Source organism: Pollicipes pollicipes, unplaced genomic scaffold, assembly GCF_011947565.3.
Source record: "Pollicipes pollicipes isolate AB1234 unplaced genomic scaffold, Ppol_2.1 Scaffold_7254;HRSCAF=8740_pilon_pilon_pilon, whole genome shotgun sequence".
NCBI classification, from domain to species: Eukaryota; Metazoa; Arthropoda; class Thecostraca; order Pollicipedomorpha; family Pollicipedidae; genus Pollicipes; species Pollicipes pollicipes.
This window is the reverse complement of record NW_023597049.1, coordinates 120,110-145,924: the sequence shown is the minus strand read 5'-3', so window position 1 is coordinate 145,924 and position 25,815 is coordinate 120,110. Positions and strand designations below refer to the sequence as shown.

At 52.5% G+C, this 25,815-nt stretch overlaps 1 protein-coding gene across 5 annotated transcripts; it reads left to right on the top strand.

The window, feature by feature from the left end:
* The first annotated feature begins 417 nt into the window (after nt 1–417).
* LOC119110996 (synaptotagmin 1) lies at nt 418–24,409 on the top strand. 5 transcript variants are annotated; one of them, XM_037234814.1, is made up of 11 exons: nt 443–524; nt 952–1,061; nt 7,027–7,260; nt 9,065–9,210; nt 11,449–11,550; nt 12,195–12,389; nt 13,106–13,108; nt 14,460–14,633; nt 20,370–20,487; nt 22,823–22,956; nt 24,215–24,409. In XM_037234814.1, exons 3-11 carry the CDS (start codon nt 7,035–7,037, stop codon nt 24,407–24,409), a joined length of 1,293 nt encoding a protein of 430 aa, XP_037090709.1. In that variant the 5' UTR covers nt 443–524; nt 952–1,061; nt 7,027–7,034. The 5 variants fall into 5 exon arrangements, with proteins under 5 accessions (XP_037090711.1, XP_037090708.1, XP_037090712.1 ...); XM_037234816.1 differs by lacking the exon at nt 952–1,061 and having other exon boundaries at nt 418–524; nt 20,379–20,487; XM_037234813.1 differs by lacking the exon at nt 952–1,061 and having other exon boundaries at nt 418–524.
* Nucleotides 24,410–25,815: the final 1,406 nt, after the last annotated feature.

The window sequence follows — 25,815 nt, the reverse complement described above, 5'->3', positions numbered from 1 at the left end:
GCCAGTTGGGCCGCCGAGCCGCCGGGTGCAAGGGCCGGCACCCAAGCACGACCATCGCGACTGCGGTGGGAGGGTCTCTCCGGACCGAGCGCGGCGGCCTGCCGACGCTCTGGACCGTCAGCCGGGCTCGGCGGCGCTCCCGGTCCCGGCGGCCGCCAGCGCCTCGCGGCAGGAACACCGGAGGGCCAGCAGGCCCCGGCGAGCACGGCGGCGGTACCAGGCCCGGCGACCGCCAGCGCCCCGTGGTGGGTACACCGGAGGACCCGCAGACCCCGGCGAGCGCGACGGCGGCGGCGACGGCGGCGGCGGCAGCGGTAGCGGGGGCGGGGCGGCGGCCGCGTCGGTGCCGGGGTCCGGCTGCGCCGCCGGCCGGCCTCATATCGATGGGGAGAGCGGCCCGGCCCTGCGCAGCGCCTCTATTGATTTTCCCCCCGCGCCATCTTGACTGTGGCCGCCGGTCGGCACGGCTATGAGCGGCCAGTAGACCCCGATTCCACGCCCTCCAGCGGAGTCCGAGCACAAAGGTAGGCGGCGGATGGTGCTGCGGAGTGTGGTGGTGTCCTGGGAGTGGTGCTGGTGCGCTGATCGTCCCCTGTCGACGGGGCGCTAACCGTGGACGACGCCCGACACCACCGCACCCTGATCGGTATCGGAGACTTGGATTGGATTATTTCGTGATCATGGGGCGACCGCACGGCGAGACGTGCGTGGCGTCCAGCATGGCACTGCTCCTGCTGCGCCAAACGTTCAGATTGTGCTGAAATTACAGTTTAGAAGTGCTGGGTACGACTGATGCGACGAGGCACCAAAACGACTGCGCATTTTGAAGTCGAAGTTCTCATGTTGAGTTAACGGCATTCCATAGGCCAGGAGGTGCTGGTTAAAGACGTTGTGGCATTAGATAACATTGCATTGACCGCACTCAATGCTTCGAGCTGTTCTCATTCCCAGGAGCTGGTCTGAATAAAACTGCCGTTAAACCAACATATAAACTTTGAACCCAGGGCGCCGAAAACCAGGAACTGTAAGCCTTTTTTATGTGAAGGGCTCCGCATTCCTCGGTAAGAAATGCAAAGGTGTATTATTTGTGGATAGCCTGTTTATGTGTTTGAAGATATTCATGGTTATGTAAGGTGACACATATATGAACAGTGCACATGCAAATCAATCACCAAACACCCGTGGGTGTTTGTCCAATAAGCCCGACCACTACCTGCAGCCATGTGATTATATGACGTCAATTTGTAAGTGCCAGCTCGACTGAAAATCTCAACTTATAAATAAGTGACTCCGTTCCGAATGGTGACCAGCAGGCAGGCAGCAGATACGACGCATCCCTTAACAGCGATGGTGGATGTCAACGTTAATGGTTTTGAGCGTGCAAGAAGTGGGCATGGGCGTGCAAAAAGTTCTTGCTCAATTTGCATGACAATGTTGTTTAAACCGCGTCACATCCGTCCCATCCATCCTTTTGTCAAATTATTCTGTGCATCGGCTGTTTCTAAGTGTAATGGGTTGAAATCATTTCGTTTATTTCGCGTTTGCTTAGACCACATCAGCATTCAGTTCGTTCAGGGCGAGCTTTGTTGTTCCACGAGGGGCGTTGCTGTGCATGCTCTTGGAGACTTTTTGAGGCATTTCCTGATAATTGAACTTGACGCCTATGGCGATGCTTGACATGAATGGGCCAAAATTTCAGTTTGTTTTCGTAGCCCGCAACCATTTTTGGAAATGTTTTCATTGTTGCTCACCCACAGCAGTAAATCTGCATGACACGACACTTTAAGCCCAGACCAACAGAAGCGCGACCAAGACGACCGCCCTGCCGCATAGCAACTAGATTATCGAAAGGCTTGTCATGGTGTTTGACTAGGCATATGCGCACTCGTGGCTCAGTGTCGCCTGCATCAGCTACGTCTTCGCTCGGAGGGGTGAACCTCTGCTGGATTGGCTGCGCTGTGCGGGGAAGGCTGACCATTTGTGACCCGTGCGTCTGTTCGCCCAGGTGCTATATGGTAAAACCGGAGGATGAGACTAAGTAGCACCGCACTTGTGCTCGGTTCTATTCAGGCGAATCGATTCCAATTCCAAGCCACATGGCATGAGATTATTTAAATTCTGATTCTCCGACTCGCAGCTTCGAGTTGTGTCCCAATCCGACACAAGGAGATATGACTCAGTTCCATAATCGACTCTGATGTAGTCAATCCCAGTCGCAACAGTTTGGGAACTAAACGGTTTATAAACTATAAGGAAGTCCTCATGCGATGTGAATTCCAACAATAAGACAACAGCATTATCAAACACTTAATCCTGTATCCACGAAAGCTTTCAAAATAAGATATTTTCTTATCTGCGTTTGCATCTTAGTCGACTAACTGACGAATCTAGACATTTATGTTGACTCAACTCTGTCTCCACTTAACGGAACGCTTCATATGAATCTGTCTCGATTTGACGCAAAATTTGTCTGATTCCTGAGTCAATCCCGACTCCACCTGGAAGCAAATACAAGTCAGGGTAGCCTAAATAAATCAATTGAATAATAAAATGGACCGCATTTTTCCGACAGAGAGATGATCCGACCTTACTGACTACTAAGTATATCTCTTGACCGCATTATTGTTTGATTTGGAGCACGAGCTTTTTAAAAGCATAAGGTCACTGGTGTAGACATGATTTCGGCCAAGAGACGGCCAAATTGGGTTATAGTGGGTTCTTTCAGCCAAAGCATCCTCTTCGTCGATGAAAGGGTGCTGGTTTTGGATTTCAGGGATTTTTCAGACCAGGTCTTATTTAAATGCCTCCAAGCCCGTTGTTGTGTTTTAGAAGCCCCACGGGTGACATAAATTGCCAAAAAAATACTGGCGTCTTCAGCTCGAGTGGGCTACTGTTACCTCCAAGGGAGGTTTATCGTCCCAAAAACTCCTCTTCGGCTACGCCCCTGCGTGCCGTACAACGCACACTTTACTTGCGTAGTTCTCATCCGTGGTTGTACGTATACTCACAAAAACGGAAATGGAGAGAATAACACTCGTAGTACGGGTAAGTGGTCAATTTGGCCCTTGCCGAAGGTTTTTACAACATAGTTTCCGAACGGTGCGATGTAGCCGCGTTTAAGTTTCCGTTGCTGTATGCAACTGAACAGCGGATCTTTTTGCATCAAAATTAGATGTACCTTGCAGGGTCGCTTGCCTATGTTTGTCAAAGTCAGGCTATAAACATCAGCGAAGACATTTTCTGGAGGAACGTGCTATCTGATGCGACAGCGGATTGTTAGGCAAAGCCATATACATCTCAGATAGTTTCTTGGTTAATAAAAGCTGGATTAAGTATTACAGCAAATTACACTAGCATAGGGCTCGGCATGCACTGTGAAGATTCGACTGAGGTCTAGGCCAAGCTGCTTTTTTTACTCTAGACCTTGGCGCGTGGTGTAGTTTAGGATGTTCATTCCTAAGTTATTAATAACAGGGACCGCAACAGACATCTTCCATGGACTTTTTAAAGGTCAGAGTAAGTCATTGACCTACAATTCTCCAAGTCAGCATTTGGTTTTAGGAGCATGCCGCCTAGTGTAATTCTTGACGCTTATTCAAATGCAAAAATAAGAGCAATTTCGTAGGATTTTGGATCAATATGTCTTTCCAGAGGTCAAACAAGGGCACCACGCTTAAATGCACGTAAGTGAACTTTGGCTCAGGATATGTAGGTCAAAAGCTGTTGCATGAGGAGGTCTGGAACACTTTGAACACTAATCTGGTCGACCCAAAATTCATAACTTAGGGACCCCAAATCCTGGCGCAAGTACACTCACATACAGGCCAGCTCAGCCTGTGAATTTGGTGCACCTAGCCTTCTTACTTTTTGTGATCTCAGAGGGTCAGCTTGATCCCCTTCTTCCCGAACAAAGGGTATTCAACCGGCCACTCGGGCGCGTGCGAATAAAGACAGTTGGCACCAAAAATCTGTCCGCCGTGATCAATTACTTCTTCCCAGCGGTGAAGGAAGTGTTTGCACCTAGTCAAAAATATGTGATTTGCGACGCATTTGTGACGCAAGGAGTTTGCCCCTGGACATACATTGAAGCTGGTTCGATTCCACTTCGCTTTTTCAGAAGAATTTCTTAAGCATTTCGACAAAACGCAAGAGAGTTTGGGCCATCTGAACCATGGCGATTATACGTATTGTTTTGAAGTCTCAAGGTTTTATCATCTGTGACCACGTAGGCACAACTTTCTTTTTTTTGGTTGGTGTGACGAAAATGCAGAGACACTGCGTTGTGCGAGATGTTATAGGCACAGTTCGCACAAGTTGCGGGTGTAAATACTTTTGAGGTGCCAGTTGGACTTACAATGAGATTCTCAAAGCGTCAATTAGACTTACAGGGAGATTCTCACAGAATCAATTGGGCTTACATTGAGCGACATGCATGCCGGAGATTGCCGAGGTCGCTCGGGAGGGCGCACATCAGATACAGTCTTGAAGTTGAGGTCAAGTAAAGCCACGCTGCCGCCATTCGGAACCCGAAATGACTAGCGTGCGTCGGTTGTGACTCCACAGCTGTTCAAAGCAAAGGTCGGATCAGATAGACTTGCAAATGGCCGCATCATCGCTGTGCATGAATAAGTTGTGGGTACAAGGCCATCCAAGATCAAAGGTATGATAGCCTGCAGTGATGTTCGTAGCATTCGTGGAGATTCCACCGTTCCGTTTATGATCTTGGCTTTCAAATATCAGGCACGTGATCGGAAAACGGAAGAGATTTTGTTTGCATGTTTGTATTTGTTACGCCCAAAAGGCCCTCTACAATGCAGCGTGGCTATTGCAGCCGCGTGTCAAAAGTAAAGCAGATAAGAACATGCAAGAGAAAAAAACAAGAAAGTAACACGCAGACACTCATCCACCGGAACTGGTAAGGGGGGTACCCCCCCCTCCCCCCTCCCCCCTCCCCAACCCCTCTCTGGCCAGTAGCGTAGCCAGGCCCCGCCCAGAAGCGCGCCAAATCGGGTCATCGGGCGTTTCCAGCCAAGGGGCCCCTCATTGTCGCATAGAGGCGCTGCTTTTGGATTCGGGGTACCTTTTTAGGCTCGGTATCCTGCTGTGATGTCTCGGGGCAGTGACGCGCCAATCAGACTTTAGAGCCTTAGGGCCTAGGTAAAACCCCAAATGTTGGCAAATATTTACTTGCAAGCTACTCGGTGCTAAAAACAAATCGTCCCCTAATGATTGTATTGTTCCTGGCGTAAGGTCTTCCAAATTTTCCACGCATGTAACGCGATTACTTCGACACATTACGGAGGAGAAAAAGACGAATCTGGTCGCCGGATTATGGTATCACATCCAAAAAGATGTATGGCCAGTTATGCTCTTACTATTCATGCCCTGCTATTTATACAATGCCCGTCACTTCTTGCTCCCTCCTGTTTGAAATGTTTCGGTGTGACTGACCGCCTGGTTTGACTGTGTGCTATCCCGGGACTCGGACTAGCATACAGTCAAAGCTGTCAAATCGAGGTCTGACCCGAGCTCCGGGGCGGCCATAACACTCGAGCTCGCGCAATGGCATTAGTACTGGGCTTGCATGGTCAACTGTGACTTGCTGAGCTGAGGGAATTTGTGACGTCGGTGGGTAATCAATGTGAATGCAGGAACCTATATCCAAAGTAAGCCTAACTAACGCATTGCCCAAACCAGCGAATACTAGAAGTCATGTGAAACATAAGAGCAGGAAACTCATACACATTGGGCTGGCCCGATTTCCTGACCGGCTTGTCCTGACATGACGGATAGCCCATCAGCGTTGTCAATATCATGGTATGATTCTAAGGCATAACAATGCGCTGTTGGATCAAATGTCAGCAACAACTGATTGTTACGGATACTGCACAACCATGTTCACCGACTCTACCAAAATGTGAGTGATTTGCACATCAGCAAGACATCAGCAAGAAGTGAAAGATGTCAGTGTGGCATTCCTTGACTAACATGGACGCGGAGTATGTACTGGCGCTCAAATTTTTTTCGAACTGTCGTTTACATCCCGACAGGTTTTGGGTAGTCTCGCAGGGAGTCGTAGGTTCTTAAAATAGCCCAAGGGGTGCTCTATTAACGGACGCTCTCACCCGTTAATGCAGCACCGCCCCGCATTGCCGGCATAGTTTGGTTAAATATGGATCAACGGGTTATCAGATCACGAAAGCCTGGTGCTGAAATTGTCACTTGCAAAGCTGGGGGCGAAACGATTCCGCGTCATGACGTCAAAGCCCATGATTTCCTGCGATTGTGATCCCTCGTGGGACCCAAGATGATCCCAGTCCGTACCCATTGATTACAAGATAAAGACACACAGAACCACAGCCAAAACAGGATCAGGATCAGGAAACAGGATCAGGAAACAGGATCTTATAAAGAACGACCGCGCTTCTGATGAACATGGTTTGTTTTCTTTACTGCACGCGTCTTAAGGTATACATGGGTGAGAGCAGTATAACAGCTGGCTGGGATGACGTGTGACGTCTCCACCCCGAGTACATCATTGCCGTTTTAAAATAAAATCGGATGACTGCTACCCTGCATGTAAAATGAATGCATACTGAATGAATGCTCACTCGTAAGCACAGTCATATCCCATATTTCTCTCGCATATCTCTCATATCTTCAGCGAGCCTTTGGAGATATGCCGAACACGCCAGATGCTCGTCCAGTCAGCCTGAAACCCTACATCCGTGTTCAAAGCGCACCGCAAGCGGACGCAAAGGCCGGGCGACCCCGCGCGGCCCGCGAGGGCGGCACGCTGGAATCCGTCAGCCCTTCCCTGCAGCTGATTGACGCGTCCCGCAGCGGGCATGAGCCCCACTCAACCGAGCTGCGACGTGGCGCCCCCTCCCTTCCGTCCGTCCCTCCCGCCGTGACGCACGGCGCCGTCTTCGACGTCTTGTCGCCGTCGGCGCCAGGTGACGGCTGGTGGCCGTCGGCGCCGCGCGGCGCTCGCACCGCTGAGGGTGTGTGCCGACCGGCCGACAGGGTTGAGGATGCGGGCGCGACTGCGTCGTGCGGCGGACGACGAGGGCGGCGATGCGGCGCAGGAGGTCGCCACGGCCGCGCCAGAGGATGCGGCGACCACCGCCGCCGCCACCACCACCACCACCACCACCGAGTCGCAGGGCGACATCATCCTCAAGCAGGCTGAGGCGGGCACGCGCAAGATGGCGCAGTCCATGGGCATCCCGTTCCCGGCCCTCATCGCTATCCTGATAGGTGAGTGGGGCGGCGTGGTGGACTGCCGCCACTGCCGCTGAGATCTAATTTTAGCGTCCAATATTTTGTGGGACCATTACGCTGGTTGGCCCTTAAATGCAAAGCGAGCTGAACAGACTAGAGCATATTTATGCGTGGCTTTGATGTTTAACGGACTCGGGTGCGCTGGTTTTAGCTCAGAGGCGTCTCAACGCCGTACAAAATTAACTAAGCGCATGATCTCATTCTTCCCGAACGTCATCGGTACAAATGGCATGCATGTTTGTGCTATTTGACTGCTCTAAATCGGGTTCAAGCGTACGGGAGGCCTTGCAAGCGTAAGGCAGGCCTCACAAGTCACGGGGATGTTTTCACCGCGCCCCACAAGCACGTGGACCACGTCAGCAGGGCGGCATTGCGAGACGTTCACCAGCTGGTGCAGCTGACAGGCTCTGGCCGGCGCGGCACGCAGGTGTGCCGAGTGCTCTGCTCGGTCGCTATCGAATACACACCCGGTACCCGTCGAAACCGGCTGCCGCCGCCGCCGCCGCCGTCGCCGCCGCCGCCGCCGCCGCGCCGACGGCGGCACTAATCAATAGCTGCAGCGCGCGCTGAGGCAAGGCCAGCTGAGCGGGCAGCGCCGGCGGCGGCCGCGCGCACCGCCCACACCGTCCGCCGGCGGCGAACAGGGCGGCGGCCGGCCCCCACCGCGGGCTCCACGGGAAAGCACGGCTAGCGGACCGCGAACGTGGACCCCGCCAGGCTACAACGCTCAGGACAGGCCGCACGGAGCGTGTCTGCCCCGTGGCCCCTGGAGGATGGCGGGTGGGGGCTGCGGTTTGGAGCCCAAGACCTTGCCTTCGGCCTTTTTTGGAGGATGTGCCTAAGCGCGGTGCGTCAATACTTACTGGAGTGCGACGAAAATAATAGCATGTTGCACACCTACGTAGCAGAACCTACGTAACACGGTAGACGCCGATCTCCCCGTTTGACAGCTATTTCAGCCAGGGTACTGCCCCGTCAGGCCCAGCTGGTGCCACCTGTCGTAGGCAGGTGACGGGTGGCTCATGCTTGTTTGAACGACACAGTGACAGACCGATCCCCGTCCGAAGCCCTATCCGTGGCCACGCATACGCCCACTACGCTGTTGCAATCGATGACTGGATAATCAGATCAATGACCAGCGTTTCAGAAGCGTCATATTCCTGTCAATGGCATGATTCTTGTGCGCGGTGTCGCGATCTAGTGCTGGTTGCAACGCCACCATGTGCAGCCTGTTTCTTCGGATTGCTTGTGGGCGCATTTTTTCCCAACAAAACCCGATGTGTAAATGCTAACAACGCCAGCCAACTGTTTCAACCATTGAGAAACATGCCATTAACCACTAACGTGGGGGACTGATGAGTCGGGTGGGTCGTGGACCACCTACTTTTTAAACATTTTGCATCAACTCAATGCGATGTATGGCAAGAACAAGACTCTAAGTGGGTTAAGGCTAGCCCACTTTTTGGAATGTCCTACGCTCATGAATATCTGACCCTGGTATAATGGAGTCCAACCGGGCTGACAGAGCTTAATGGCATGCTCAGTCCGTGGCCACCGGCGGCCGAAGTTATGGTCCACTTCCTGCTGAAGGTGATGCCTTCCCTGCTGCTACAGCAGACTGCTCCCTGACGGGAACTGAACCCATGCCGCCTTCCCCGCGTGCGTTTCTCTGCTCCGCCCATCCCGGCCTATTCGTTTCAGTGACGTCATTGGAGATTTTCCCGTGACGTCAGCCATGTGCTGCGGTGGTGACGGCAGTTGACAGAAGCTGGTTCCTCAGGCATCGGAATCCTCATCCTGGGCATCTGCTTCTGCTGCATCAGACGATGCTTCCGAAAGCGCAGAAGCAAAGATGCCAAAGGCAAAGGTGGCAAGGGCGTGGACATGAAGTCGGTGCAGCTCTTGGGAAGTGCCTACAAAGAGAAGGTAACAATCATACTGTCTTGAACTCAATGTTGGACGTGACCTGATCGTGTCATGGACTGTGCCGCTGGTGGTATGCCGGCATTCATTTGATCACCCGGAGACGCGCCTGTTTCTGAAAGCTGTCACACGTGCCTTTTTTGCGATAAGATGGCAGTGTTTTGGGGAGGTTGAGCACAGTAATTTGCGCGATTTGGAAACGAAAATGTTAATTCGTAGACATAAACCCCGCCAGCTTTTTCGAGGTTCTCCCGTCCGCATCAAACGGCGAGCACGAGCATATTCTCTTCAAGCGACCTGTCTTCATAAACGGCGCGAGGCATGAACCAATCCTATCCCTGCACACTAAGTCAACGCTATTGGATCACTACACCTATAGCCTGTATTCCAATACAACGACGCTGCTGAGGACAGTGGACTTGTTGGGTAGCCCGCTCCCATCGCTGGCGCGGTCGTTGCTCATATTTGTCGCGCCGCAGACGTAGAGGCCCCTATTCGAATCCCATCTCCGCTCCACGCCACGGTGTCACAATGAAAACATAATCCAGCTAACCAGGTCTTGGTGCCGTCGGTTTGCTTTAACGATAGGCGTGTTACCTTATCGAGTTAATGTAATGCCCTAATTCCTGTTTGTGATGTTTGGTCACTCCAGAAAGAAGGAGAAGGCGGAGAGGTAATGTTATTGCCGATTCTTTTCTGATCGATATGCCTGTGCACAATCCGAGTTTTTCCATATGCACCGTGTGTCCTGAAAGATTTTGACCAGCCTTACAACATTGAATTGCCTTGCCAGGGAGGAGCAACGTCCTTGCCTTCCCTTTTGCGCATGCGTTTGTGTAGCAAAACGATCTGGGATGGAACAGTCTTAGTGGGTGCGCTCATTCTATGCGTTGCAAAAATGTATAGCTTAGCGGAAGACACACTCCGCCTGGCAACGCGACAGTACAGATGGGCCATGAACAGGTCCATACTTATTTCCATGTTCAATCCCACGCTGACGTGTGATGATGTGTGTGCCTGCAATGCCATTCAGCGTGCTTGCGGGCGCCCCCCAATAACTCGACATGAGTATGTATGTCAAGGAGCGCGGTGCAAAATAACATAACACGCGCTCGGGTGAAGGTCCATTTCACCCACGAAAGGCTTTTCCAGACTAAGTTCAGAACGGTGCGACGTAGCCTTGCCAAGGGTTGCATAGCTGTACGCAATTTAATGGCAGATGTTTTTATATAAAAAGTTTCGATTTACCTTGTAAGGTCGCTGACCTATGCAGGTCAAGATCGGGTCGCGGTTGTCAGCTAAGACAATTTCTAGTGAATTGTTCAATCTGATGCAACAATGGAGTGTTATACAAAGCCACATATCTCTTATATAGTTTCTTAGCCAATAAACAAGTGAATTTAATTCATGATAAAACGGACTTAAATTGCCCAGGGTCAGCTAGTCTCTGGTGCCCATTTCAAACTGATTAATGAGGAACCGCAGCAGACGTCTTACAGGGACTTTGTATACGTCAGAATAGGCTACCGACCTAAAATGGCCAAGGCCAACACATTTTTTACAAACATACCGCCTAGCGTAATCCATGGCGCTGATTCACATGCCAAAATCAAAACAAGGTGGTAGGGTTTTAGATCACCATGACCTAAAAAAACTAGGCCATGAACCTTAACTGAATACCAGTAACCTTTAAGTTAAGACAGAACCCTAGGTTCAAACCGCTGTATGTCTGGGGACACTTTGGACACCAATCTAGATTTTGGCCTTGTTTGACCTTATTGAAGCCTTATGTTCATGACCTAGGAACTCAAAATTTTGACATTAGCTAGCTCATAAACAGGTCATCCCTCCCTGTGAGTGTATATTTCTAGGTCTCTTAGGTCTTTTAGATCCCAGCGGGTCAAATTGACCATCCCCCACCAGAGCGCAGGGCATTTAACCGGCCACCCGGGCGCGTGTGAATAGACTGGCATGCGCAAGAAGACAAGCTGCAAGAGGTCACTGCTCTTTACGTCCTCTTGGCTATGTGCGCAGCATCTTACCATGAAATCGGCTGTGTGCATGGACCGCAAGCGGCCGCTGCAGCCTGCACGGTGAGAAACGGAGCAGTTAACGACCACTCATAAAACAACACCGCCGCAAGCCCCAAGTTCACTGAACCCTTTAATGACGGGGCGCCGGGGACTCGAGCTACCACGCCGCCACACTGACCCGCCCGCCGGGCGACGCCCCGTCCTCAAGGTGCAGCCCGACATGGAGGAGCTCACCGAGAACGCCGAGGACATTGCCGAGGAGGGAGAGAGCAAGCAGTCGGAGCAGAAACTCGGCCGGCTCCAGTTCAAGGTCAGTATCCGAAATCACCTCGAGTTATTCTGCGGCTGTGTGAGTTACATCAGGCGACAGTACTGAAACCGCAAAGTGCGCTTCGCAAAAACTGCGACACAGGTTTAGTAAAATGGCACACTTCTCCTGGCCCAAGACACACATACGCTCGCACATATATATATATATATATATATATATATATATATATATATATATATATGTGTGTATATATATATTTATCCATTTATATATATATATATATACGGTGAACTTAAGCTAGTCGAACTATATGAGCTATATATTTTAGTCAGCGGTATGTGATTGAGACCGCGCTTAACATCATCAGTGTTGTGTGGATGGCTGAATCTTGGACAGTGGCGACACTGATGGGACTATCACATTCGTCAGTGGTGCGCAGCTGTCATCGTTTTTCCAAGGCGCAACACCGACATTCGTTACCGAGATCCCACAGTGTATTTCTGAAGTTGAACCTTGCAGTGTGGAATGCGCTTGAAGAGCACAATGTTTTTGGGTTGCATGTACCCGCGACACGCCTGGTGGTGTGGCGGCGTGGTATTGTGAATAGCAGTTGCGAGCTACGTTTCTGCCTGCATTCGTCCCACATCTCAGTGCATAGTGATGTTTTTTGTCTACCCCGGCAGCTGGAATACGACTTCAACTCCAACAACCTGACGGTAACAGTGATCCAGTGCGAGGAGTTGCCGGCCCTGGATATGGGGGGCACCTCCGACCCTTACGTCAAAGTCTACCTCCTGCCCGACAAGAAGAAGAAGTTCGAGACCAAGGTCCACAGGAAGACACTGAATCCAGTTTTCAACGAGACGTTTACTTTCAAGGTACAGCCTCCAATTTTTTAATGTGCCTTGTTGATCATGGCTGGGACGGAAGGGAACTATGATAAGTAATTTATACAGGCCGATATTTATTAAGAAAGAAACGGGGATTTGCTGACATAAATAAGAATACAAGCAAATCATGCAATGGATTGTCAGAATAACTTAGAATTATTCATTCTTAGTTTATTTCTAGGTTTGCTATATTGCTGCTCATGACGTATGCATTGCGTCCAAGTGGCCTCGATTTCGTTACGGTTTAACAGTTAATGACTTATATTTATTGTGATAATGTCGTAGTGTAAAGAGTATATCGGCACTAAGCTAGAGCACTAAGCTACATGTGCGAAATAAACGACGCTTACCAGTGAGGACCATATGATTTGCGAGCACTGTTGCTAACTACACAGCATTTCCCTTTTCCGAAAGTTCACCTCTTTTGTGTGGTTTCACCGTATCATACGCTGGTACTCCCTACTCCCTGCCGAAGTGCTTTAAAATGCCTGTGATTTGATAAAAGAACACACGAACAGAATCTTCATGGGGAATAATGTCACTAGTCCAAATTGGTGGTGCCTAAAGGCTTAGGAGCGGTGGATTTCCGAAGGTTCCGTGGTCGTCCACGCATCCTGAGCCGTGTTTCATCCGTGCCAATCACCCACCATGCTATGATGTGCAGCTTCGTAACGATGGTTTGGTTGTTCTTTCATCGTGAGCAGAACGTAAGTGTTTTCCTTCTTGCATCCGTTATGGTTTTCACATTTCTGGAATGGTCTGACGCGCTGGGACGCCGTGACGTTGGCTGAGGGCGGTTTGGTTCGAAGAGATTGGCCAACGTTGGCGGCGGCTTGGGTTGGACTGCTTTTGCTATAGCTTTGGCGATGAGAGATAGTTGATACTGCAGCTCTGCTGATGGCTTGCAGCTTTGGAACTTGCACACTCACTCGTGTCTGCCTAGACCTACACAACACTGTTCATAAAACATGTCATGCACCCGGCGCAACAGGCATACTGAATTGAGAATGTAACTGCTCGTTGCCATTCCTTGAACTTGTATACACACACACACACACACATATATATATATATATATATATATATATATATATATATATATATATGTATATATATAGCGCAGGTTGGTACTTAATTGCTATTGCTCGGATACGTATATGATGAGGGCCTAAGCTTGAATGGCAAACTTCATCTTACAGTTGTGTACCAACACGTGTCACCTTCTATAGATAGCATTCAATGCACACCGCGCATGATGTCTGGCACCTCCAAACTCCAATGCACACGCCCGCACACTCTATAGTCGGAATGTAATGTAGGCGCTCATAGAAACCGTCCTTCAATTTGGCACAATGTGGCCCTCAGACTAGGACGCTGCTCTGTTCCCCGCCAGCATGCTTGGCTTCGGCATTCCGGCGTCGAGTTACTAGCAAAGTCGGCCCGTGAGCTCCCTAAATTATCCTCGACCCACTTCAGCTAACATCCTAGGTTGTATCCGTTGCCCTGTAGCAGTTTCTCTTTTGTGGCTACTCGACGAAGTCGTCAAGGTGCTGGGCTCAAGTGATATTGTTACCCTGCCCATAAATAGCCCTTCTTCGGCACACTTTGGCGCCACCTGACTCTATCTCAGGTGAAATAAGCATGTGCGTGCAGTGGATAGCTGGGGGCTCGGGCTGGGCGGGTCCACCAAGCATCATACATCGCCGGCGGTAAGTATAGCCCGCACGGGTGCACCGGGCGGGCTGGAGACAAAACGTGTCATCGCTCCCACCACGCAGCTGCGCTGCGGTTCATACTGCAGCACACCTTTGCCAAAATTGCGCTACGGTTCGCTGAGCGGGTGTCAAACGACATCCTTAACTGGCGCTGACGCCACGCTTCGCTAATTCAGTTCTCTTACGGGCGTAATGTCGCACTGAAAGAGAGTCAACCGCCAGCTCGCGTCGCCTGAGAACCTTCCGTTAAGCGCGTGTAAAAGCCAGCTTCGGCGCCACACCGTGAAGCCGGCTACCGCCGGCGCCGCTGCCGCCGCCGCTGCTGACGCCCCGCGCCCGCCAGGTCCCGTACGCCGACGCCATGGGCAAGACTCTCGTGTTCGCCATCTACGACTTCGACCGCTTCTCCAAGCACGACCAGATCGGCGAGGTCAAGCTGCCGCTCTGTACCATCGATCTGGCGCAGACGATCGAGGAGTGGCGCGAGCTGGTCAGCGTCGAGGGCGACGGCGGCCAGGTCAGTCGAGGGCGGGGCACCGACGGCTGCCGACGGTCCGCCGGAGCCTCGGTCCGCCGGCGTCGGGCGGACGGCTGGGCTCGCTCGCCCACTGGGGTGGTGGAAGGCCACGTAGACCCTAGAGTTCCTCTGTGTTAGCCGGGAGCAGAGTGCTTTTCGGTTTGATCCACCCGCTGAGCGCCTCTGCTAGTAGAGCACTGCCCTGCCATGAACGCTCTGTTGCCCTTAGGTCACCACCGCCTTGTTGACCCTGCCTCTCGTCACGCCGCGTCGCGAATGCTTGAACATAACGAGCGGCGGCCAACTGTGTAGCTCGTCTTCACCATGTCCGTGTCACCGGCCCCCACCCGGCCGGCGCACCCCTAACGGCCCTAGTACCCGGAATGTCGATGTCGTCGCTGCCCTGTCTCCGTGGCTGCCAACGGTGCCGTCTGTCGTCTCTTTCTCTCTCTCCGTCTGTCTTGGCTAACGCCCTTTCGTCTGCGTCCACCCGTGCGCACCGCCACCCCGCTCGGACCCTGTAGGCAGTAAGTCCGCTTCTTTCTCACGTTTGTTCTCTTGCTCACCGAGTCCCGAGACTGCTGGACTGCTCCCGATCTCTCAGGCAATTGGCTGGAAACCACAGGTTGAAACGCATTCAGGGCCCACGTTCCCGGTATAAAAGTGATTTTTGTAACATTTGATGGCCAGTAGAAGCTGGCGGACGAAAACTACCATGTGTCGGAAAATAGTACCTTTTAGTGTTTTATGAATGTAATCTGTACGCATAAAAAGCATCACGTGCCGCAGATTTTGTCTGTGCTATTGTCAGATTGGCAATGGGAACAGACGAGCATTAACGGCACCGCGTAACGGTCGAATCTATATTTTTGTCGCTGTGACTGTCAATCCGTTCGAAGGATGAACCTCAAAACCGTGCAGACGGTACTCATGCCCCGTCATAGCTTTGAACTGTGCGAATAGATTTTGAAGACAGTCGTTCTTGCCCATCCGGCGCCCGTCACCTGGTGTTGGCTGAGGCCGCCAACGTTACTCGGTTCGTCGAAAACTACAACACCGCGTATCGGTGTTTGTGCTTCAAAGATTGCGAGCGCGCGTGCTTAAATCTGTTTGGAATCCGCTTCTAACTAGTCTATTTCAGCACGGATGGATGTGCTCGTGCAAACACGTGTTGGCCATGGCAATAATTTTGCTTACCCCGTTTTGATCCCGCCTAAACAAGGCTACTTTTAGTAGTATAGACCGCTGATTTTTTCCCGGGCAGAGGGCCCTGCGTGTAGAATACTTGATGGCACGTCGCCGTTTCCGGTCAGAGGCTGATAGGCCCTTCGGTCCCGGCCGGGGGTACATACTGGATGCACTTCTGGCACTACAGGGGCCACGGCACTCGGTTGATCACTAGGCCCTCAGAGGAATGCATTATGCATATGTTGCCTCGCTGACCTGGCAGGCCTTCTGAACGACGCAGCTGGACTAGTATCGACTCAGAAACTCCTACTGGCGTTAAAATAGATACCCCTTTAGGACGTGAGGGCCCAGCAATTAACGGATGCTCTCCAATTCTTGTCGGGTCGCTAGCCACAATGGAGAGGAGGGGGGGGGGGGCCTTGATCGTCGGTCCCGGTGTCTGAGGTTAGAGAACAGAGTTCAGAGGTCAGAGGCTAGAGGTCAGAGTTCGAAGGTCAGATAGTGTAGTACCTAGAGGCCTATGGAACCATTCCGAAAGCAAGACGATTAGTTTTGCCATGGATCTAGCTGGAGGCACTGGATTTTTGAACCATTAGAATAATCCCTTCATTTATGATGTTTCCATTTCAGCTGACTCATAAACAGTTGCATTCAAAATGATTGACTTAGGTCTGAGTGTCAGCCTGCCTCAAATTTTCAAAGCAATCGATTTCAACTGACTCAACGTAAACTTCCTTCATTCCGAAGTCGATTCTAAGTATGCCTGTGAATCAAGCACAAATCTGCATGGGACGTGGCACATCCTCCTCCCCCTGGACACGTCCGGCAGTCTCGGGATTAAACAACGTATACTTTGTGCATCAGCTAAAGTCGTACTGCATGCCACAGAGCTCGTTACCATTACTGCATTGCTCAACTCATCATCTCTGAGAAGTTGGTGTTAGTCGGAGCAACTCACCAGCATTGTACAACGGTACACCACTGCTGCCACGCTGATGTCCGCCCTTTCTGTTGGCCTGACTGACCTGTCTTGGTTCGCCCCCCGCCCTGGGCGCCCGTTTCGCCGTGTCTGTCGTCGCCTCCGACCGCCGCCTCCTCCTGTGAGTATCTCTCCCGCTGCCGGCGTACTCGGGGCGGGGCGGAGCGCAGTGACCGTGTCTAGATGCAGGGTATCGAGTTCAGGAGTAGAGGCTGCCAGAGCGTCGCCGCTAGGCTTCCGCCCGAGGTCAGTAGTAACGACACTGGCGACGTGTATGCGTGTAGGGTGCGTGCCGTTGGCCGAGTACTTTAGTGCGATGTGATTTAGGGCAAATGTAGATTCAGAGTTCAGAGGTTTCTGGGAGTACGGCTTGTGATCCTCTGGACAATGCTCGGTCAGATGCAATCGCTGATGTGCATTATTCTGTCCGAAGCGGCTTCAAAAAAATTCGCATCGCAACGATTCACTACCGCTGGCTGTCAACAAACAATAAGCATGCTTTCGACACCGATGCACTTCAGCGATTGGTCTCACGAGAAGATTTTGTTAGGCAGAACGACTAAAGTTATATCTATCGACTGCAAAAGTATTAGTGTTGATAGGTATCTGGTCCGCATATTTAGTACGCAACATACGCCAGTAGAAGCATTAGACGCAGGTGAACTTAATTCACAAACCGGTGTTGAGACGTGAGAATAGCTTAGATGTCGGTGTTGTTTGGTGCACTTTGATGTATATCTTAGCGGAAAAATGGGTTATACTGTTGTCCATTCGACGCGGCCAGCATTTCAACTCGCACGATGGTGTGTTGAGATCATGAACGTTGCTGGAAATGTTGGGCAATTCTATGAGATATTTTGATAATTGCTCCGATATGTGATGTTATTCAGTTCTTCTTGGTATGCTGATGGTCTGATTATTATCGACACACGAACTCTTAAAACCCGTTTCATCAGACCGGGTGCGAAATAGGAACCACCCTCCCATTACCCTACGTAAAGGATAGGACAGGGCCAGTGAAAGTCCTCCCAAATTGGTGGCACCAATTTTTTGTTGTTTCTTTCCAGTTGACGTTTGTTGACCAAGGTTAAATTCTCGGAAAGTCGAGGTGACTCCATCGCCACTGGCCTTAATTGCCGCACTCTTTGATGGGGAGCGCCACTCCATCATCTCGGCTGAGGGAAGAGGTTCCTTTTTACCAATCCGAAGGAGGGATGATGGGCGGCCGTCTGGTCAGACCGGGTGAGGGATGGTAAAGGACCGTCTGGTCAAACCGGATGAGGGATGATGGGGGACCGTCTGGTCAGACCGGGTGAGGTGCGATGAGGGACCGTCTGGTCACACCGCGTGAGGGATTAGGAGGGCCCTAATCCCTGGTCAGATTGGGTGATGTATGATTAGGAACCGTCTGATCAGACCGGGTGAGGGATGGTGACCGACCGTCTGGTCAAACCGGATGAGGGATGATGGGGGACCGTGTGGCCAGACCGGCTGAGGAGTGGTGAGGAACCGTCTGATCAGACCGGGTGAGGGAATAGGAGGGCCCTAATCCCTGGTCAGACCGCGTGAGGGATTAGGAGGGCCCGTCTGATCAGACCGGGTGAGGACTTAGGAGCGCCCGTCGGGGCTCGGCGCCACTCTGACCGCTGGTGACTGGCGTGACGTCACCGATCGATGGGCAGATGGGTTGCCCGGGGAGGCTCACTGACAACTCCCCACCCCGGCTCAGACCGCGTGTGAGCATCCCTTTACCAGGCTTTGGTTAGGGATATGGTAAAAAGCCTACCCTCAGACTTGTTAGAGCTACATGGTGGCCTGTAACCTTAGGGCGATATAAGAAACGCACCCCATTCTCAGCCGGATGTGACGTTTTGAATGCCCCTGAAGTTATATCACATCTTCGGAAACATCGATCATTTCTGAACAAACCGTAATAGCCTTAGCACGGATATTGCGACTGATCATAAATGTCGCGAAATAGGTACTTTATGGGTCACAACCAAAGACGTTTAACGAAGGTCATTTAAGATGAGAGCTCACCAGATTCTTAGCGCTGGTCAAGACTGCTGCAAGCAGCGTCTGGGTGGGTGCGTGGGAAGGTCGATGGAATTTGTAAAACAAATTTTCGGAGTGAAAATGAGAATTGGGCGTCTCTTCCTTGGTTTTAGCGCCATTCATTCCGTGGAAAACTTCCGAAATGTTGCGATGCAGATGCATCTCCAAGTAATACTGCAGCTTCACCCTCGGGCTGGGGAAGGGGGGGGGGGGGGTAGCTGGCATGCGTTCTGTAATGAAAGCCCTGGGGTTCCCATTGTAGCCACAGCAGCTTCCTTAGCCTCCTCCATGAAATGAAACGTGTCCGCAGCTTTCATAGCCTCCTGAGAAGTGAGTGCAGCTTGAAAATTGCATTGCAGCTGTCGGTTTGCCCTCCCGGCGGTGTAGCAGGTTCTCCCGGTGGTGTGGCAGGTTCTCCAAGCAATGTGCCAGGTTCTCTCGGCGGTGTGGCGGGTTCTCCCGGCGGTGTGGCAGATTCTCCCGGCGGTGTGGCAGGTTCTCCCGGTGGTGTGGCAGGTTCTCCAAGCAATGTGGCAGGTTCTCCGGCGGTGTGGCGGGTTCTCCCGGCGGTGTGGCGGGTTCTCCCGGCGGTGCGGCGGGTTCTCCCGGTGGTATGGCAGGTTCTCCCGGCGGTGTGGCAGCCGTCTGCCACGCGGCGCCGGCGGTCGTCGGAAGCTGCCCCTCCTCCCCCCCCCCCTCGCCTGACGGTGAGCTGCAGACCGCCGCCTCGTCGCTGAATCGGGCCAACGATATGCCACGGACAGTGCAGGGTTCGGCCGCTGTGGCCACCTCTACCGTGGTCCCGGGGGTATTTGGGCACGGATTAAAATAACGAGGTCAGAACCCGTGTGACGTCTTTTATCACGAGAGTGATCGATGTTTCGTAAGGCCGTCGGACTCGGTCGCATTGAATCGAAATATGCATGCGATGAGAATGATTCTCTGCCGTGGCGAGGTAGGTGATGTGGATGTGACAGGAGTGGATGTGGTGGGGTTGATTTCGTTGGTGGGATGGATGGTGGGCAACTGGGACTGGCACTGGGATAAGATATTTTGTTTACTGTATACCGGGGACGGAGTAGAGGAAATTCAGCCGCATGGCAAAAACAAACAATGGTACTTGACGCGCAAGGGTTTGTTGCCACGACAGTCGGTTATCGTTTAAGTTCTGGGTTGTTGAGGTTCAGTAGTGTGACGCACGAGACTGTTGCACACGCATACACCTCCAGTAAAGATACGCTGAGACCCTGGCATAGCCGTTCAAAGCTCTCATGCTGTGCCAGCGACTGGGAGGTGAGGGGTTGGGGGTGGGGGCGAATACTCCATTGCTTCTGAATGGCGTCGTTTTCATCGTATGTGTTGCGTCGAATGTGCTCCAGAGAGCCGTCAGAAACAGACGACTAGTCCAGCCCAGTGTCTGCGCTGCCGACTCCGATCGGCAATGACGACACACTCGGTGTTGGCTGGCCTCCGTCGCCAGCTGTCCCTTGACGACTGAAACGTTTATCCTATAGGAAAACAAGCTGGGAGACATCTGTTTCTCGCTGCGGTATGTCCCGACGGCCGGCAAGCTGACAGTGGTCATCCTCGAAGCCAAGAACCTGAAGAAGATGGACGTGGGTGGCCTATCGGGTGAGCACAGGAAGTGCGCCTTCGTTAGCTGTAGGCGACGCGCTTTGAATAATTGTCTTTTTCGTGCCCAGTACAGCGAGACAACACGCATACAGATGCAGTTTTTTGGTGCCCCTTAGCTGCCGTTGTGGATGAGGCTTTCTTTTTGTGACTGCAAATCTTGGGTTACGATTTGTTATTTTTGCACTTGAGCTCACAGGTTTCAGACGTGGCCAGCTACAAGTAACGAACCCCAGAGTGACTAGGGATCTTATAATGGGCTAGGAAGCCTTCTACTTGGCATTGTCTATTGTCGTGCACGCCGTGTGAGCACGACACACAAGCCCGCTACGAGGCTACTCGTTTCTGTGTTTCTTTCACTTTTTCGCTTTTCACTCTTACAATTTTCTTTACTTTCACAGCAGCGTTAGGAAAAATATAAAATTGACAAAGATCATGATTGGCGTGCGACAATGACGGGCTGCCCGTGATATCTGAAAAACTAATCGGTCACATTTGAGTCACTGGATGCTGCTGCAAGACGTCAACATCGTCTTGTTTTTGGGCGCAGTTCCCCATAGTGTGATGTCATTGAGTTTTAAACGCAGACGGAAAAGGAATTTTTCGCGCTGTTATGGGATATCACGCTGGCATGTTCTCCGATTCTTCATTTTCAGATCCGTATGTAAAACTAGAACTTCTTCTTGGCAACAGGAAGCCTAAAAAGAAGAAAACGTCCGTGAAGAGAAAGACGCTTAACCCTTACTTTAACGAAAGGCTTACTTACGAAAACATCAGCCGGACCCAAATTGAGGTAGCCATTGACCTGGTTCAGGCCCATCGCATGGCGTCAGGGGCGGACAGGAATCATGATGGCCAGCCATGGTCGCGGGGCTTGCGGTGGATGCATCAGAGTGTTTGGGGTCTTGCCAACGAAACAGAACACTCTTGCCTGGATAAATAAAGGAGGGGCGTTACGCTGGAACCGTGTGCAGCCGTACCATGAAAATGTTGGCCCTTGACTGGGAGGCACATGGTACCTAAGGTCTACAGTGTAAGACATGGTCAAATCCAACGGCATATAAGCGTACTGTGAGCGAATTTAGCACTCCAGACCGGTACAACGCCGCGTCCGTTTGGTGGCCACGCTATGTTTTGCAGTAAAGACGGCTAACTCCCAAGCTGAAGGCTCTGCCGTTTAGAACGAACGATGCAGAAAATATCTGGTGACTAGGCGGCGCGTGATTCACTGCACGGAACCGCCTCACCCATGGAAGCATGGTGAAAAAGCCTGCAAGCAGAACCTTGCTGTACACACATTGAGGCCATCATCCAATCGCATCGCGCGTTCACTTTAATCGAAAATGCGCTTTCCGACCGTTTTGGCCGGGTCCGGGAACGAAGCGATCGCACGGGCACCGTGCAAAGTTATACGGCACGGGTGCCGGCATATGCAAACTCGGCTTAGCGCGAAAATATTTTTGGGGCCAAGCGACCGAGTGCTCTAGCTTCATTTCACCACAAGCTATCACTATCACCAGCTGATGGCCGTGAGATCAGTGGTTATGTTTGCTGGTTCGCTTATTAGTGCAATAAGCATTTTTCAGACGTGGTAAAACATCGATGTCGTCATTATGCGTGTCCTCGTAGTACTCAAATATGGAATGACGCTCAGCCATTCAGCGTGCCAGTGCATGAATGACAATGTCAATAGCTGTCATGTCGACACCAATGTCAATAGCTGCCATGTCGACACCAATGTCAGTAGCCGCCGTGTCGACACCAATGTCAATAGCTGCCATGTCGACACCAGTGCCAATAGCTGCCATGTCGACACCAATGTCAATAGCTGCCATGTCGACACCAATGTCAGTCAACGTTGACAACAGTCACACGCACGCGCGCGCGTACACACACACGCACACACGCGCACACACACACACACACACACACACACACACACACACACACACACACACACACACACACACACACACACACACACACACACACACACACACACACACACACACACACACACACACACACACACACACACACACGTTTTGTCATCAAAGAGTGATGCGTACGTCTTCTGAGTTTGGCTATGTTGGATGAGTTGGGATGGTTCTTTTTTAATTTTGTGCGGGTGCATACAGGGGGCAGACATGCCATCGGAAACATCACGGCCTGCCAACCAGCATGCTGCTTGGGTGTCCTAAAAGGTCCCGAGCCCTACTCGGGCTACTTTGTTTGACATCCACCTGAGGGGGAGTGGGCATGCATTGCGCGTGGTCTGGAGCGTGGGTGTTCCAGGAGAATGCTGATGCGCGTGACGTGGCGGGTGGAATTTCAGATCCATACGTGAAGATAGCTTTAATGCAGAACGGTAAACGCCTGAAGAAAAAGAAGACCAGCATCAAGAAGTGCACCCTGAACCCCTACTATAATGAGTCGTTCACGTTCGAGGTTCCATTCGAGCAGATCCAGGTAAGACATGAAGATCACTGACCTGATAAATTATGGTCAGGATGAGTGTGGAGCCTGGCATGTGACCTGCCTTCCTTGTCATACGCCACGCGTCTCGCAGAAACGGAATCCGAATTTTCCAAATCGCCTTTGTGCTATGTCCTGCACAGTGACGGCAATTCTAGGGCCTAAACCGTTTGACTCCACGCCATTATATTGTATTTCAGTAGGGTGATATCAGCGGTTCAGGCACAATTCCTGATTACAGAGACACTCGACATGCCTTTGTAACGCTGGTTGGCCCGTGTCACGTACCCAAATTCGTGGAATAGGTCGCCAGTCAAACATTACGATAATCCTTGTTTTCACGGAAACATATTCTGAAGGTTCGCAACATATTTGGTACGCAGTGCTTTGTACGCTTTCAACACGCACTTCATGCTACAGACCTATCATCTGAGGTGTGTTTCGCCATCTGTGGTCTTTTCGCCTCACGCTTTGGCAGCATGCGAGGCCGAACGCTATCTGGAGGGAACCTCTCATTTCGGCTGATGCTCCTTTTCTTAGAGCAGCCTAGATTTTGTTCAGCGCCTTAATGCATCGGACAAGTATAATGTTACTCGGTGTTATTTTGCACCACGCGGACGTAAAAGTGGAGAGGAGCCTCTTGCTGGGATAGCATTAATGAACTGTCCGCAGCCAACCACTACATCGCTGCTCCTGATCATTACCACTTGCGAAAAAGCAACCGTTCGGAATAAGGTGACATTCTGGTCAAGTTCAGCAGGTAACAACTTTTCTCTTGCAGTAAATGGGATTTGCCCCGTTTTAATATCCGACACGTGAAACTCATTTGCGCTCATGTCTTTCCACATCACTTGCGCTCATGTCGAGCGCGCATATCAAGCAATCCGAATCGTGCTGAATAGGGCCAGCGACTTGGACAGCGACAGCGATCGAGGTGTAACGTCAGGCACACTGTGCCGTGGCCGTCCTTTTTCCGCCACGTCCATCCAGTATCCGCCACCGTTGGCTGCGGGGCGGGCCTGCAGCCACCTGCAAAGGTCACTTGGGTGGTAAACGCGTGTTTGATATTCTCAGAGACGAGCGTGGCAAATGACAGGTTAGCAACAAACTGGCATAACAATTATAAATGCAATGTGGTTTCGATCAGCCTTTGCATACGTTCGCTGCAGGGGTGGCGGGTGCGATGGGGGAGGGGAGGGGGTCAGGTGACGGTTCGGCGCCGCGTGTGACGCTGTTGCCGCCTGCCGAGCAGAAGGTGCAGCTGGTGGTGACCGTGGTCGACTACGACCGGATCGGCACGTCCGAGCCGATAGGCAAATGTGTGCTGGGCTGCACGGCGTCGGGCACCGAGCTGCGCCACTGGTCCGACATGCTGGCCTCGCCGCGCCGGCCCATCGCCCAGTGGCACACCCTCAAGGACCCCGAGGACGGTGACAAGAAGGACTAAGGTACGCCGCCGACAGCCGGGCGGACCGTGCTACGCCGCTGGCGCAGCGCGACCGCTGGTGGGGGACGGCCAGCCGGGCGCGTCGCTGTCGGCTTGTGCTGGAAGAGTTTCAGTGCCGTCAGCTGGCGGCGTCGGTCGGCGAACACCAGCCCGCAGGCGCGCGGTCGGGGCCAGTGATCGCGTGCCGTCACAGAGACACGACTGTGTGCCTGTCCATTGTGTTCCGTCCGGTGCGTTGTTCACAAGCCCGATGGCGAACTCCACAAAAAGATGCAGTTTCAAGGGAAAAAAAAACGTCAAAAACGCGAGGCCTGTTTGCGAGGAGCAGCAGTTAGTCACTGACAAGTGACTCACAGTACCCCGCAATTAGTGGCCACATCCATTCTGCAGGTCAATGGTGACTGGCCCGTGATGACGACCGGCCTCGCCCGCAGGATTGTTCCAGAAGCCCGCAGTGGCCGGCGCGCGCCGTCGCGTCTCGGAAGGCAAAGTTGGCGCGGCGGCGGCGCGCCAGTGCGCGTGCCGACCAGCCGTGGCCGGCGCGCGCCACGAAGCGGACGTGCTCGGGCCACTACTCACCTCTGCCCGTGACCAGATAGCTCTATGTTGGCGCTGCGGCGCTGGGTGGGAGCGCGCGTCGGCCCCGGCGGCGGTGCCGCAGCGACCGCCTGGCCGGTGCAGTGTAGTCGATGTCTGTGTGCGGCGGAGGCCGGGGGCGCTGCCGCCCGCCGCGTCGGCCGGTTTGGTCCCGTGGTGTCCGCATCTAGACGCAATCAGTTCGCAGATAGCCGTGCCAAAGCCGCGGCGCGCGGGCGGGACGTGAGCGCCACCGAGCCGGGGGGCGCGAGCGCAGGTGTTTGTAACGGTCTGGTGAGCGGATTCGATGTTGTACCCCGCGGCGAGCCCGGTCCGCCGCCGGCACCTCGCCACGCGCGCCCTCTGTCTCTGCCCTTCACTCCGGCCCTCTCCGCTCGCTCGTCTCTTGTCTGTCCAGTTGACTGGCGTTCACGGCCGCTCCCATATCACGGGCGCCACCGCGCCGGGAGCGCAGGGCCCGGTGGCGCTCACACCAGGGGCAGGCTTCGGGGTCGGCGGCCTCACTCCTCTACCAAACGGACCACCTGTTGAGTGGGTATTCCGGGAGCAGGTTCGCAAGCTGATTCCTTTTCGTGGGCCGAGTTGGGTCCTGAAGGGGATGGCGGACACTGCAAGCGTAAGGCTAGACGTCACTGTGCGGTGCCGGCAGCTGGAGCGCCACCCAAAGCCTGTCCTCGGTGTGTAGCGTATTGCAGGAGTAATCACTCCATGTGAGTCAGCTATTGCCGTTTTCTATTATGTGAAGGCCTTTTAAAGAGTCTACCGTTCATGTTACTGCTTGGTGGTAAAGTTACGGCGTGGTTAGAGTT

What these genes read in the sequence shown, in the direction of transcription:
- LOC119110996 (XM_037234813.1), top strand. Translation starts at nt 7,035, where the DNA reads ATGCGGGCGCGACTGCGTCGTGCGGCGGACGACGAGGGCGGCGATGCG. An exon ending in CCTCATCGCTATCCTGATAG is followed by an intron (nt 7,261 to 9,064) that starts GTGAGTGGGGCG and finishes CTGGTTCCTCAG; the next exon opens with GCATCGGAATCCTCATCCTG. An exon ending in GAAGTGCCTACAAAGAGAAG is followed by an intron (nt 9,211 to 11,448) that starts GTAACAATCATA and finishes CCCGTCCTCAAG; the next exon opens with GTGCAGCCCGACATGGAGGA.